This window comes from Ranitomeya imitator, chromosome 1, assembly GCF_032444005.1.
Source record: "Ranitomeya imitator isolate aRanImi1 chromosome 1, aRanImi1.pri, whole genome shotgun sequence".
Classification (NCBI taxonomy): Eukaryota; Metazoa; Chordata; class Amphibia; order Anura; family Dendrobatidae; genus Ranitomeya; species Ranitomeya imitator.
The window spans coordinates 337248590-337263181 of NC_091282.1; the positions used below are offsets into that span (position 1 = coordinate 337248590).

At 43.6% G+C, this 14592-nt stretch overlaps 1 protein-coding gene across 3 annotated transcripts in view; it reads right to left on the bottom strand.

The window, feature by feature from the left end:
• Positions 1-14592, bottom strand: part of ACACB (acetyl-CoA carboxylase beta) — a 295391-nt gene that overhangs the window by 44494 nt on the left and 236305 nt on the right. For all 3 annotated transcript variants that reach the window (XM_069759519.1, XM_069759501.1, XM_069759510.1), the window contains 6 exons: positions 11723-11779; positions 11228-11269; positions 10909-11124; positions 10265-10420; positions 5365-5568; positions 4534-4689 (listed from right to left, as the gene is read on the bottom strand). In XM_069759519.1, coding sequence (XP_069615620.1) covers positions 4534-4689; positions 5365-5568; positions 10265-10420; positions 10909-11124; positions 11228-11269; positions 11723-11779 — 831 coding nt within the window. The remainder of the gene's footprint in view (positions 1-4533; positions 4690-5364; positions 5569-10264; positions 10421-10908; positions 11125-11227; positions 11270-11722; positions 11780-14592) is intronic.

Sequence of the window (14592 nt, forward strand, 5' to 3'; positions counted from 1 at the left end):
GCTACCTTGGTTTCACCGTTTTTCTGCAATTCTGGGTTCCATCCTCGTTTCTCTTCTGGACAGGTTGAGTCTTCGGACTGTCCTGGTGTGGATACTGTGGTGGACAGGTTGCAGCAGATTTGGACTCAGGTAGTGGACAATTTGACCTTGTCCCAGGAGAAGGCTCAACTTTTCGCTAATCGCAGACGCCGTGTGGGTCCCCGACTTCGTGTTGGGGATCTGGTTTGGTTATCTTCTCGTCATATTCCTATGAAGGTTTCCTCTCCTAAGTTTAAACCTCGTTTTATTGGTCCGTATAGGATTTCTGAGGTTCTTAATCCTGTGTCTTTTCGTCTGACCCTTCCAGATTCTTTTTCCATACATAACGTATTCCATAGGTCATTGTTGCGGAGATACGTGGCACCTATGGTTCCATCTGTTGAGCCTCCTGCCCCGGTTTTGGTGGAGGGGGAATTGGAGTATATTGTGGAGAAGATTTTGGATTCTCGTGTTTCAAGACGGAAACTCCAGTATCTGGTTAAATGGAAGGGTTATGCTCAGGAGGATAATTCCTGGGTTTTTGCCTCTGATGTCCATGCTCCCGATCTTGTTCGTGCCATTCATGTGGCTCATCCTGGTCGGCCTGAGGGCTCTGGTGAGGGTTCGGTGACCCCTCCTCAAGGGGGGGGGGGGTACTGTTGTGAATTCTGTGGCAGAGTTCACTCCTGTGGTCACAAGTGGTACTTCGGCTGATTCTCTCTGGGATCTTCCGTTTGTGGAGGAAAGTGGTACTGCAGCTTCTGAGTTTCCTCCCTCAGGTGATCTGGTGAGCTCGTTGGCTTCTTCTCTACTTAACTCCACCTGATGCTTTGATCTATGCTTCCTGTCAATGTTTCAGTGTGGGACTTGTTTTTTCCCTGGATCTTTCCTGTGGCCTGCTGCTCTGCAAAGCTAAGTTTTGCTTATGTTATTTTGTTGCTATTTTTCTGTCCAGCTTGCTTAATTGGTTTTTCTCGCCTGCTGGAAGCTCTGAGACGCAGAGGGACCACCTCCGTACCGTTAGTCGGTGCGGAGGGTCTTTTTGTCCCCTCTGCGTGGTTTTTTATAGGTTTTTGTGCTGACCGCAAAGTTATCTTCCCTATCCTCGTTCTGTTCAGCTAGTCGGGCCTCACTTTGCTAAATCTGTTTCATCTCTATGTTTGTGTTTTCATCTTACTCACAGTCATTATATGTGGGGGGCTGCCTTTTCCTTTGGGGAATTTCTCTGAGGCAAGGTAGGCTTTTTTTTTCTATCTTCAGGATTAGCTAGTTTCTCAGGCTGTGACGAGGCGCCTAGGTTCTGGTCAGGAGCGCTCCACGGCTACCTTTAGTTGTGGTTTGATAGGCTTAGGGATTGCGGTCTGCAGAGTTCCCACGTCTCAGAGCTCGTTCTATTATTTTGGGTTATTGTCAGTTCACTGTATGTGCTCTGACCTCCATGTCCATTGTGATTCTGAATTGCCTTTCATAACAGTCCCCATTTTGGAATCAAGATCCCTTAGATCTAGACCGTCCTGGACAACTGATCCACTGCTGGTTGAGTCTTTAGGAAATCAAAATAGATGAGGTCTCTGACCAAGAGACCATTGCTGTAGCCACACATTTGGCGGCTAAGGAAGGGTAAAGCGCTGTATTGGAGGCCGCAAGACGGAACAAACTAGATTTGCCATCTGACAGTCCGTTGTATTTTCAATTGATGACCCATCGGGTAGGAATACTGGTAGGTATACCACAGGAGATTCTACCCGGTTAATATGCCAAGTGGCAGAATGGGCGGCTGCATGCAGAAGGTTCGGAAAAACCGTGTCTTACTATCGCCGCTCTCTTTTGACGGTGCAGAGATAAAATGATAAACCCTCGATCCACCATCCTCTTGACAGGGAAGTGGAGAGGGATCATCCGCCTTCTTGAATAATCTGCTAAATAGTGGAGATGCAGAGGGTGTGTTTAGACACCAAAAAGGGAGCCTCTGTACATCCACAGAGTTAAGGTCCCTGGGTGCACAGGGCTGGTTGTCCGGCGTTAGGCCTGGCTGTAGAACAGGATACATGGAGGCGACACTCCATGTGCTCGTATATCAATGGTGTGGTGATATCGGTGCCCTTTCAAAGGACCTGTCACCCTAAAGAATCAGACCAAGCATGGCATCTCACGTCTTAGGTGGGTATACGTGGAGTGGACACCCCCGCGTGTTTGCATATTGGCTGAAGAAAAAAGGATTCCGCGCTTGCAGAGGTTTCTGTCCAGTGCATCGCTTATCCAGACGCAACCTGTCCGGGTGAATGGCAAATGCTCTGTGAGGGAGTTTAGTTTCCTCATGAAGGACGCTGCGTGATCTAGAGTAGAACCGAAGTCCTCGTCAATCTACAGAGATTGGTTAATTATATAAATAGGCGAATCTATCCTTTTCTGAAGTTCTGGTGAGTCCAGAACCAAGGCAATATCGCAACCATATTCAGAGACTTGTTCTCAGCAAATCATTGGTGAGGGATCAGGAAATGAAACTTCCGTTTTCTAGGTGCGTGTATGTTTCTAGATGCCTGTACGTCTAGAAAACTTGCGGCTCCTGCTAGCCGACGGCTCTCATGAAGGAAAGGGACATCTATATTGGTCCTGCAAGCACTCCGAGCCACAGAGGGATCACGGAGCGATTCAATCTTTGTCAGAGAATCCATGGGTTGCGGCAGTGACGAAGCCCACTCAGGGAACTAGCTGCTCTGGGATAAGCTGGGATCGGCGGCGGAGGGCTCCTGAGCTCATTTAGGGTGACCAGCTACGGACTGGTCATGTGCCCTTAAGACCAGGGAATACTGGTCATGTGCCCTTAAGACCAGGGAATATTGGTCATGTGAATTTAAGACTAGGGAATACTGGTCATGTGCCTTTAAGACTAGGGAATACTGGTCATGTGCCTTTAAGACCAGGGAATACTGGTCATGTGCCTTTAAGACTAGGGAATACTGGTCATGTGCCTTTAAGACCAGGAACACTGGTCCTGTGCCTTTAAGAAAAGGGAATACGGGTCATGTGCCTTTAAGACTAGGGAATACTGGTCATCCAGGAGAGGATACATGGAGGCGACACTCCATGTGGTCGCCTGATGCTGGTGTGGGGAGATCGGGACCCGAAGGAACCGTCACCCCTGAAGTGAGCTCAGGCATGGCTTCCCACGTCGCAGGAGAGGGTACGGGGAGGTATACTCGCCGTGCTCGCCTGTTGATCGTTCGGGGGAGATCGGAATCTTGAAAGGATCCGTCGCACCCATCACCCTGTTAACTAAAAAATAAAAATTACAGAAAAGTAAAAAGTAAAATAAAAACGTTGGGGTCTGAACCAGATCCAAGTGCCTCCTACAGACACGAAGCAAAAACTGGTTAGCCAAGAGCCAGCAGGAGGGTGTATACTGCAGGGGAGGAGATCAATTTCTTTGTATCACTTAGTGTCAGCCTCCCAGTGGCAGCAGCATACACCCACGGTCTGTGTCCCCCAATGAGGCGAAGGAGAAATTAAGGAGCGTTGCAGAAATGGGCGCTAGGTTGCAAAACAAGTCGGGGACTACATTTTGAGCTCAGGCCCCAGGTAGTACAGGAGGAGGTGAGGAGGGCGCCTCCATGACATTTTGGGGAAAGGTAAAGCCGAGGCCTAGATTATAAATCCAGCTGGGAAAAAGAACCAGGGGAGTGGACAGCTGTGGGAGAATTCCACATGGTGGCCGGAATTAAAGTCCTGGGAAGGTAAACAAAAAAGAGTGGCAAGCTGCAGGGGTACTCCCGCTGAGACTGGGATTAAGAAGCCCTGTAAAGAAGGAGATCCCCAACTGAAAAAGTGTCCCAGCGTGTGGGAAGGGATGTGAGCAGTGCTCAGAACGGGGAAAAACTGCAGGAAGATGGTACAGTGCCCACGTTTTTTGTGTGTGTTTTTTTTTTTTTTTTACTTTCTTCCTCCTCTTTTCTTCTTGTTCTTTTTCTGATTAAGTAAAATACCCGATAAAGATGAGGTCCCGTCTCCTTTTTCACAGAGTAAAAGATGGCCCTCCAGGAGCCCCGGTTTGAGGGGTCAATGGGAATAGGTGTCTTACTCCTGGCACAGTCTCATTATGGTGAGCGAGTGGGCAGACGATTGATGGCATGGACTATCCTCCTGACCACACCGTAGGGTTCTGCTGCGTAGACATGAGAGGGTACGATGTGGCTCTTTCCACAATATTCTCTCAGTCTCTAGGTGGGAAATCGGGGTGACTGCAACACCCTCTTGCTCATAGTCACGAGTTAAGCCTCAAAGAAAAAAAGGAAAAGATGAATAAAACCCACCAAGGCCCTAAGGTGTCTGCCTCCCATTCACTCCAAGCTAAAACTAAATAGCTACGTGTCAATTTGTGGGTGTAGCCTGCAGGGGGAGGGACATAGCCTTATTTTTGCCTTGTAACGGCAGCGTGCACCTATGGTTTCCTGTGTCACCCAATGAAGTAATGCAAAGTTCCAGCTTCACCTTCAAGAAACCAGCCAAATATCTTACCTGTCGGAACATCTCGGGGAAATCATAGACATATGTTGTCCCCAGTGATTGAGCTTGGAATCTCTTAGACTGTAAAAGGTCCTTGGTCACATAGGGAGTGTTAATCAGCATCCCATGCATAAGTCCATGCTTATCACCGTAGGAATTAAACATGATCTGTTAAAAGACATAAAACGTTTTATTTAATAAAAAATTATTCTGCTATGATTTTAAACACATAAAACACTACGTTAAAATTTCAAACAAGTTTCATTACTTGTTTCTAGCCAGCACTAGGCTTTTGTAGTGAATTCAATTATATCCCTCCTTTTCCCCGAACATGGAATTGAATCCACATACCTATGCTTTGGCAGAACAGTTTGTGTATAATGAGCACAACTGCTACTTTAAGCAAACCTGTATGAAAATGCAGTCCAATCTGCAGGCACCATGTTATACCGCAGGGGGAGCCGAGTAGATTGATATTTAGTTTTGTGACAAAATATTCAGTACAACTTGTGTTTTAATCATTTAAACCTTTGCTTTGTTTTTTTTTTTTAGTTCAGTGTGTGGTCCTATCAGTGACTGACAGCGTTCTTTATATAACTGTGCATAAAGAAACAACTGTCAATCACCGATAGGCCCGCCCACTTGAATGGGAAGCCCTGATGGAGCATAATTAAAAACACAGGTCATACGGAACCTTTTCTCACAAAACTATATAATCATCCTATTCAGCTCCTCCTGCTCTGTAACAGAAGGCCTGCAGAATGGACTACATTTTCATGTTGACAGGTTCTCTTTAACCACAGATTTAGAAAAGGAAATGATAAGATAATGGCTGTTACTCACCTGCCCAGTGCTGGGCTCTGTCACCTCTTTATAAAGGCTCATGTCCAAATAGTAACCAGACTCATTGGTAAGAAAGAGACGGATGGGGATGGCTTTGCCTGTAGGGGTTAACCTGATATTGATCTTCACTTCAGCTTGAAGTACACGTAGTTTCCATAAACGGCTACCATATCTTATAACCATGGAGCGGACTGACTCCTCAATCTAATAAATGATAAAAGATGACACTGCTGTCACAGTGGAAATGATCATAGAACGGTAGCATGCATTCTATGCATGTTATTCTAGGCTACAAGTGTTTCCAAAACAAAGTTTGCATAAAATACATGAGCCACAGAGCTAAATTCTAATTTAAAAGGGAATAACTGGAATGGATTCTTTAGAAGGAGGATGAAAAAAAAATAAGGGCAATACAGATACCTCTCCTGGGGCTTCTAACTAAATGCATTTACTAGGGAATTCATTTTATATATATTTGTGTTTTCCAGCATTAACCCCTTAACGACCAGGGGCATTTTTGGTTTTGCATTTTTATTTTTTGTTCCCCTTCTTCCCAGAGCCATAACTTTTTTATTTTTTGATCAAAATGGCCATGTGAGGGCTTGTTTTTTGGGGGACGAGTTGTACTTTTGAACGACACCATTGGTTTTACCATGTCGTGTAATGGAAAACGGGAAACAAAGTTCAAAGTGCGGCGAAACTGCAAAAAAAAAAGTGCAATCCCACACTTGTTTTTGTTTGCCTTTTTTACTAGGTTCACTAAATGTTAAAACTGACCTGACATTGTGTTTCTCCAGGTCATTATGAGTTCATAGACATCAAATATGTCTAGGTTCTTTTTAATCTAAGTGGTGAAAAAAAATTACAAAGTTTGTAAACAAAAAAAAAAAGTTGCCATTTTCTGATACCCGTACCGTCTCCATTTTTCAGGATCTGGGCTTGGGTGAGGGCTTAATTTTTTAGCTCCGATCTCACGTTTTTATTGATACCATTTTGGTGTAGATACGATCTGTTGATTGACTGTTATTGCATTTTATTGTAATATTGCAGTGACCAAAAAAACTTAATTCTGGAGTTTTGATTTTTTTTCTAGCTATGCTGTTTTCTGATTGGATTATCTAATATATAAAGCTGAATGTGTGTGTTTGTGTGTGTGTATGTATGTGTGTATGTATGTGTGTATGTCCGGGATTGGCATCTGCACCGTCGCAGCTACAGCCACAAAATTTTGCACAGTCACACGTCTGGACCCCGAGAGCGTCATAGGCTATGTCGTGAGGCAAAATTTTAACCCCACGCGTTCCAATTCACCAAACAATTTTGCCCCTATCAACATCATGAGGAAAAAGTGAAAGGAAAAGTGTTGGAGGCAAATTGACAGCTGCCAGGGGAACTTAAAGAGTGAGCGCGATGGCGCCAAAGAGTATATACCGTACAGTTGCTAAGGTGGGGCCCCAACATGGGATACTCACCACACATGGGGATATGAACACACACACAAAATGCGCCACACACTACCACGTGCTTGAACACATATACCACCCTCAGCACACATTTCACCACACATACACCAACCTCGCCACATAAAAGTCAAAACACAAAAGTCGCCGCTCAAAACTCGCCACACGCAAAACTCACCACATATGCAAAACTAAGCTCATGCAAAACTCGCCACACGTGCAAAACTCACCTCATGGAACACTCGCCACACGCAAAACTTGCACACGCGGAAAAATTGCCACATGCACAAAAGTTGCAACACATGCAAAAGTTGCCTCACACAAAACTTGCACATACTCAAAACACACCACACATAAAACTTGCCACGCGCAAAACTTGCTGCACACAACTTGCTACACTAACCTGTCACATGCAACTCGACACACAAAAAGTTGCTACACGCATGTCGCCACACAAAACTCATCTCACAAAAGTGGCTACATGCATGTAGCCACATGCAACTCAGCACACACAACTTGACACATGAAACTCGCCCTAAAACACACACAAGTCTGGTGTTATCCTTCAAAAATAAAAATCTGATTAATAAGCAGCCAAAATACAAGAGCAACAAACGTACCATATAGGAAAGACGGCAGCTGTCAGTCACATGACCTGTCTATTATGTGCATGTGTGAGCTAATATATACTGCCGGGGGGAGGGCTTCCTGTTGGCTGGAGATTTATCAGGCTGCCAATTTAGTTTACAAATACTGAGGTAAAAATACTGACCAACTAACATGTGAACGAGGTCTAATACAGGAGGAGATGACATACAGATATATACTATATACAGGAGGAGATGACACACAGGTATATACTATATACAGGAGGAGATGACACACAGGTATATACTATATACAGGGGAGATGACACACGTACATACTATATACAGGAGGAGATGACACAGGTATATACTATATACAGGAGCAGATGACACACGTATATACTATATACAGGAGATGACTTACAGGTATATACTAAATAAAGGAGGAGATGACACACGTATATACTATATACAGGAGATGACATACAGGTATATACTATATAAAAGAGGAGATGATACCCTAGTTACCCGGGGACTTTGGCATCGTTGAAGACAGTTTCAACGATGCCGAAGTCGTTCGACTGATCGTTGGTCACTGAAGATAGCGGTTTGTGTGACAGCTCCCCAGCGACCACACAACAACTTACCAACGATCACGGCCAGGTCGTATCGCTGGTAGTGATCGTTGGTAAGTTGTTTAGTGTAACTGTACCTTTACTTAAAGAATTTATAGCATAAAACACTGCTTTCAACTCAGTCGGAAAACTGTTAAATTTACATTACTGCCGATATAAATAGCCATTTGCTAAGACTGAACATTGAGAAATTTGCAATGAAGTTTCTGGTTTCCACACATCTCAAAAATTGTAAATAAATAAATAAATAAATAAATAACGGTATATATAATACACTCCTCAACATTCAAATTACAACACGAAGAAGGTAAAGTTGTGAAATTATGAAAATTACAGGATTGATAGACGTGTTAATGATATGAAAAAGATGATAAAATTGAAACAAAATTTTCAAAACATCACGATTTGTTCAGCATCACGTTTGAGTGTCATGCATAGAAATATTTGTACTTTCACGTCTTGGCATGCTATCAATGAGTTTATTTAAGGTTGTCTCAGGAATGTCCTGCCACAATGAATGCACTTGGGCAGGTAAGTCAGCAAGATCTGTTGATGGCAGCTGCCTTTGCAATTGCCGACTAATATACTCAGATTTGTTTGTGGGAGACAAGTTAGGAGATGCTGCTGGCCATGACAGCATGTTTAGGCCATACAGGCTGCTCAGAGTAGCACAAGCAACATGTGGCATTGTGATTTTGAAAAATGGCTCCTGGGATACTTTGGAGAAATAGCCGTACCACTAGTTTCACAACCAAATCGATGTAACTGAAATGAAGACTAGAGGGGTTCGGCTGCCAAACATTATATCACCCTAACCATAATCCTGGGAGCAGAACCAATGTGACGCACCCTTGTGAAGGCATCTATATGGTGTTACTCGTGTGGTCTCCAGACCAATCACCGACTATCATTGCATCAAAGACAAAAGCGGGACACATCGCTGGATAGGAAAAACCTCTATTTCAGCCTGCATTACTGTCTCGATCTGCACTATGATAGACTTTAAAGCAAACCAGTCACCAGGTTTGGCCAATATATGGTAAGGCCACCACTTTTCAGGCCTGATGTACAGCATTCCTTAATGCTGTATATCTGCCTCCAACCCGACCTGAAAGAGGAGAAAAAGAGCTTCTATTCTACTCACATGCGGGGCAGTCCAGTCCGAGGGGTGTCGATGTTCTTGGTCTGGTACCTCTTACAATCGCCGTCCTCCTTCTGGCTTCATGTGAAAGACACGTCTGTACGTCATCCACACAGTCTTCCCGGCGTTCCTGCGCATGCGATGGGCCTCTTTGACCTTTCCAGGCGCCTGTGCACTGCAGTACTTTACTCAGCCCTCAACAGGGCAGAGAAATAAGCATGGCGGAAGACTGTGTGGATGATGTAAGGACGTGTCCATCCACATGAAGCAAGAAGGAGGGCGGCGATCCATCAATACCCCTCGGACCGGACCGGCGTGCAGGTGAGTATAATAAAAGCAAATTTTCTTCTATCAGGTCTGAAAAGTGGTGGCCTTACCTCATATCGGCCAAACCTAGTTACAGGTTCCCTTTAACAGCAGTGAAGAGAAGTCAATTGAACACCTCTAATTGGACATTTAGATTGTAGTCTAGTATTATGTAAAACCTTCTTGAAGTTTGTGTACACACTGTTTGACACTATAGGTTTGGTTATGTGATATCCAGCTTCAATTGCAGTACAGAATGGATCAATCATGGAACCAAAGGTATGGCAATTTCTTCAAAGTGTCCCAGGAAAATTTTTCAGTACGACGCCAGGCCACATGTTGCTTGTGCTACTGTGAGCAGTGTGCATAACCTAAGAATACTACCATGGTCTGCAGCATTTGCGGAAATTGTTTCCCCTCGAGCACATCCAGGACGTTATTGGTTGGCAATTGGAAAGAGAGCTGACAGCAGAGGATTTCCATGATCAAATAGATACAGCTTGGCAGAACATCCCTCAGCCAACCACTAATCATCTCATGGATACCAGCCAAGACGTGTAAGTGCATGTATTTCTGCATGTGGCGCTTATACTCAATACTGAATAAATCTAGATGATTTCAAAATTTTGTTCCCATTTTTGCCATCATTTGCATATCATTAAGATTTCTATCGAATCTGTGATTTTCGTAACCCCACAACTTTTTCCCTCTTGGTGTTGTAATTTCAATGTTGAGGAGTACATAAACAGTTAAAAACAAAAACTCAATCACCTTTGAAGGATCCATGATGACAGTGGGAACGAAATTAAGGAAAATATGATTGCAGTCGGTGCGGATACTGGGATTATTAAAGGCAACTTCTAGTTCATCCATAGCCTCAAGCAGTAGACGTTCCCCTTCATTTTGTAAATACTCAAATGAAGCTTCCTGAAGACAAATAATGAAAAAAAGTTTATTCTCCACAAACACTCTGGGATGTTGCATCTTTATGTTCTAAACAGTGCTGCTGGGCACTGCAGTTCGGCTCTTATTCTCTTCAATAAGATTTGATCTGAGTAGTCGTCAGCAACCACGAAACAGTACACGGAATTATGATGTACTGCTTCGTACAGTGTTTACATTCTGCCGCAGGCTGAGGGGATTACAGCTGATCGGTGACAGGGCTGTGTAATGGACCTCCGCCGATCTTACATTTATGACCTATCCTAACAATATGTCATCAATATAAAATTAGCAGTCAACTCCTTAAAATGGAAACACCAATGAGCTAAAAAGTTGGCAAAAAAAGGCTTAGTTATTTAGGACCATCCATAAAAAAATATCCACTATACGATTACATACAGAATTGTCTTAGCTTATCTGTTACTAATTAGAATATTTTAGGAAAGAAACAAGAAATTGGAAATAAACAGTACCTTTGTAACAAGGTCAGAATGTCGAATAATGGCACGGATGAAGAATCTGTAATCGGTAACCTCTATACCGGCTGCTACTTTGGCTGCTCCAAGATAGACGTGCATTTTGTGGTTGGCACAGGGGACAGCGGTCAAGTCAAAGTTCCTCATTCTGTTTAGCTCCAGCTGAAAGGCCAGGGCAGGCTCTAGATGTCTGTAAATGCGATCCTCAGCAAACTAAGAAAAACAAAACATTATTTCATAATTTCAAAATTGTTTCAACGTATACACAAAACATACATTTAGTGAATTGTTCAATAATACAGTAAATTAGCCAAACCTCATCTCGTGCTCTAAAAGTGAAGAATTTGGGGAACTCTCTCTGCAAAAGAGCAAAAATTAATTACATCTGTGGACAAACTACTCTTATTAACTATTTGTTTGCGCTTCAAGCACTTATGCCATACGGAACTTTCAAACGGAACTGGAAAAGCTATCTCTTCAAGAAAGATTACAGCCTACAAACTATGTATTAGTCTGGTCACCAATAGGATAAAGATGACCTGGCAACCTTTCTCCAGCAAACAAACTCAGACTCTCCTTTGTATTCCAATGAAGCATGGTGGTTCGACAGCCGCAACACATGCAGGGATTACGTAATAAACTGGCAATCCCTACATGTTTTGCGGCTGTCTAAGAGCCACGAGAAATGCACAAGTGGGGAATTAAACAGAAGTCACTCGGTTAGCACACAAGCATGCTCAAATAATGCATTACCCAAGCACGCTCGCTCATCACTACTAATTATCACAACAACAACAACATGTTCACCAACCTGCTGGGCTATCAAGAAGGTGATTCTCCGAAGACCATAATCTACCAAGATATTTTTCTGCAAAACAGAAATTTGGTTAATAACAAAACAAATACCTCCAAGTAATTATTTCCCTCTAGAAATGCATGTAGAATTACATCTTTTATACAGTACAGACCAAGTTTGGACACATCTTCTCATTTCAAGATTTTTCTGTATTTTCATGACTATGAAAATTGTACATTCACACTGAAGGCATCAAAACTATGAATTAACACATGTGGAATTATATACTTAACAAAAAAGTGTGAAACAACTGAAAATATGTCTTATATTTTAGGTTCTTCAAAGTAGCCACCTTTTGCTTTGATGACTGCTTTGCAGACTCTTGGCATTATCTTGATGAGCTTCAAGATGTAGTCACCGGGAATGGTTTTCACTTGACAGGTGTGCCCTGTCAGGTTTAATAAGTGGGATTTCTTGCCTTATAAATGGGGTTGGGACCATCAGTTGTGTAGTGCAGAAGTCTGGTGGATACACAGCTGATAGTCCTACTGAATAGACTGTTAGAATTTGTATTATGGCAACAAAAAAGCAGCCAAGTAAAGAAAAACGAGTGGCCATCAGTCAGTCCGAAAAATTGGGAAAATTTTGAAAGTGTCCCCAAGAAGCATCAAGCGCTACAAAGAAACTGGCTAACATGAAGACCGCCCTAGGAAAGGAAGACCAGGAGTCACCTCTGCTTCTGAGGATAAGTTTATCAGAGTCACCAGCCTCAGAAATCGCAGGTTAACAGCAGCTCAGATTAGAGACCAGGTCAATGCCACACAGAGTTCTAGCAGCAGACACATCTCTACAACAACTGTTTAAGAGGAGACTTTGTGCAGCAGGCCTTCATGGTAAAATAGCTGCTAGGAAACCACTGCTAAGGACATGCAACAATCAGAAGAGACTTGTTTGGGCTAAAGAACACAAGGAATGGACATTAGACCAGTGGAAATCTGTGCTTTGGTCTGATGAGTCCAAATTTGAGATCTTTGGTTCCAACCACCGTGTCTTTGTGCGATGCAGAAAAGGTGAACAGATGGACTCTACTTGCCTGGTTCCCACCGTAAAGCATGGAGGAGGAGGTGTGATGGTGTGGGGGTGCTTTGCTGATGACAGTGTTGGGGATTTATTCAAAATTGAAGGCATACTGAACCAGCATAGCTACCACAGCATCTTGCAGCGGCATGCTATTCCATCGGGTTTGCGTTTAGTTGGACCATCATTTATTTTTCAACAGGACAATGACCCCAATCACACCTCCAGGCTGTGTAAGGGCTATTTGACCAAGAAGGAGAGTGATGGGGTGCTACGCCAAATGACCTGGCCTCCAGTCACCAGACCTGAACCCAATCGAGATGGTTTGGGTTGAGCTGGACCGCAGAGTGAAGGCAAAAGGGCCAAGAAGTGCTAAGCATCTCTGGGAACTCCTTCAAGATTATTGGAAGACCATTCCTGGTGACCACCTCTTGAAGCTTATCAAGAGAATGCCAAGAGTGTGCAAAGCAGTCATCAAAGCAAAAGGTTGCTACTTTGAAGAACCTAGAATATAAGACGTATTTTCAGTTGTTTCACACTTTTTTGTTAAGTATATAATTCCACATGTGTTAATTCATAGTTTTGATGCCTACAGTGTGAATGTAGAATTTTCATAGTCATGAAAATACAGAAAAATCTTTAAATGAGAAGGTGTGTCCAAACTTTCGGTCTGTACTGTACTAGACAGACATCATTTTCATTCGAGGCAAACCAACTTATTACAGCTGTAAAAAGAGGGATTTTTGGTGCTCACCATAAAATCTCTTTCATGGAGCCTTCATTGAGGGACACAGGTAACCATGGGTGTATGATGCTGTCGCTAGGAGGCTGACACTATGCAAAAAAATGAAAATAGCTCCTCCCCAGAAGAATACACCCACCGACAGGCACCAAGTACCTCAGTTGGTGTAAAAGCAGTAGGAGAAGCTCAAAAACTCAACATATGTACCTACCCATCAACAAAAGGCTGTAGGCCCAAAGGTGGTACAACCAGTTAAGGAGGGTGCCGTTTCCCCCAATGAAGGCTCCAAGAAAGAGATTTTATGGTGAGTAGCAAAAATCCCTCTTTCTTTATCACTTCATTGGGGGACATAGGTAACCATGGGACGTCCCAAAGAAGTCCCAAGGTTGGGAAACAAAAGGAAAGCAAAGAAAAACAGACTTAGGTCGGCCGGTGCTTAACTGCCACCTGCAGCAGCTTCCTTCCCAAGCCTGCATCAGACGAGGCATGGGCATGAACCCTGTAAAACCTTGCAAAAGATAGTAATGATGACCTGGTCACAGCTTTACAAATCTGTAAAGCCGAAGCCAGGTGACAAACTGTCTAGGAAAGCTCCTACCGCCCGGGTGGAGTGAGCCCTTATCTCCGGAGGGGACTGATTGTCCTGAATGTGGTATGCCTCCAAAATTGCCAAACGAATCCAACGGGCAATAGTGGACTTGGAAACTGGGAGCCCCTTACGACGACCTTCAGAGATGACAAATAGGGCATCAGAGCAGTGAAAGGAAGCAGTCACTGAAAGGTAGACATGGATAGGTCTGACATGGATAGATCTGACCAGATACAACTTGTGGAGGGACTTCTCTAGGGAATGAACTGGAGAGGGGCACAGAGAGGTAAGGACAATTTCTTCAGTAATGTGAAAAGAAGCAAACCACCTTAGGTAAGAAGAAAGGAACGGGCCTGACAACAACCTTGTCCTGATGGAGAATCAGGAACGGAGAACGGCAGAACAGTGACACTAACTCAAACTCTCCTGATGGATATAATAGCAACCAAAAAGGTCACTATTCAGGGGAGAAGCCGC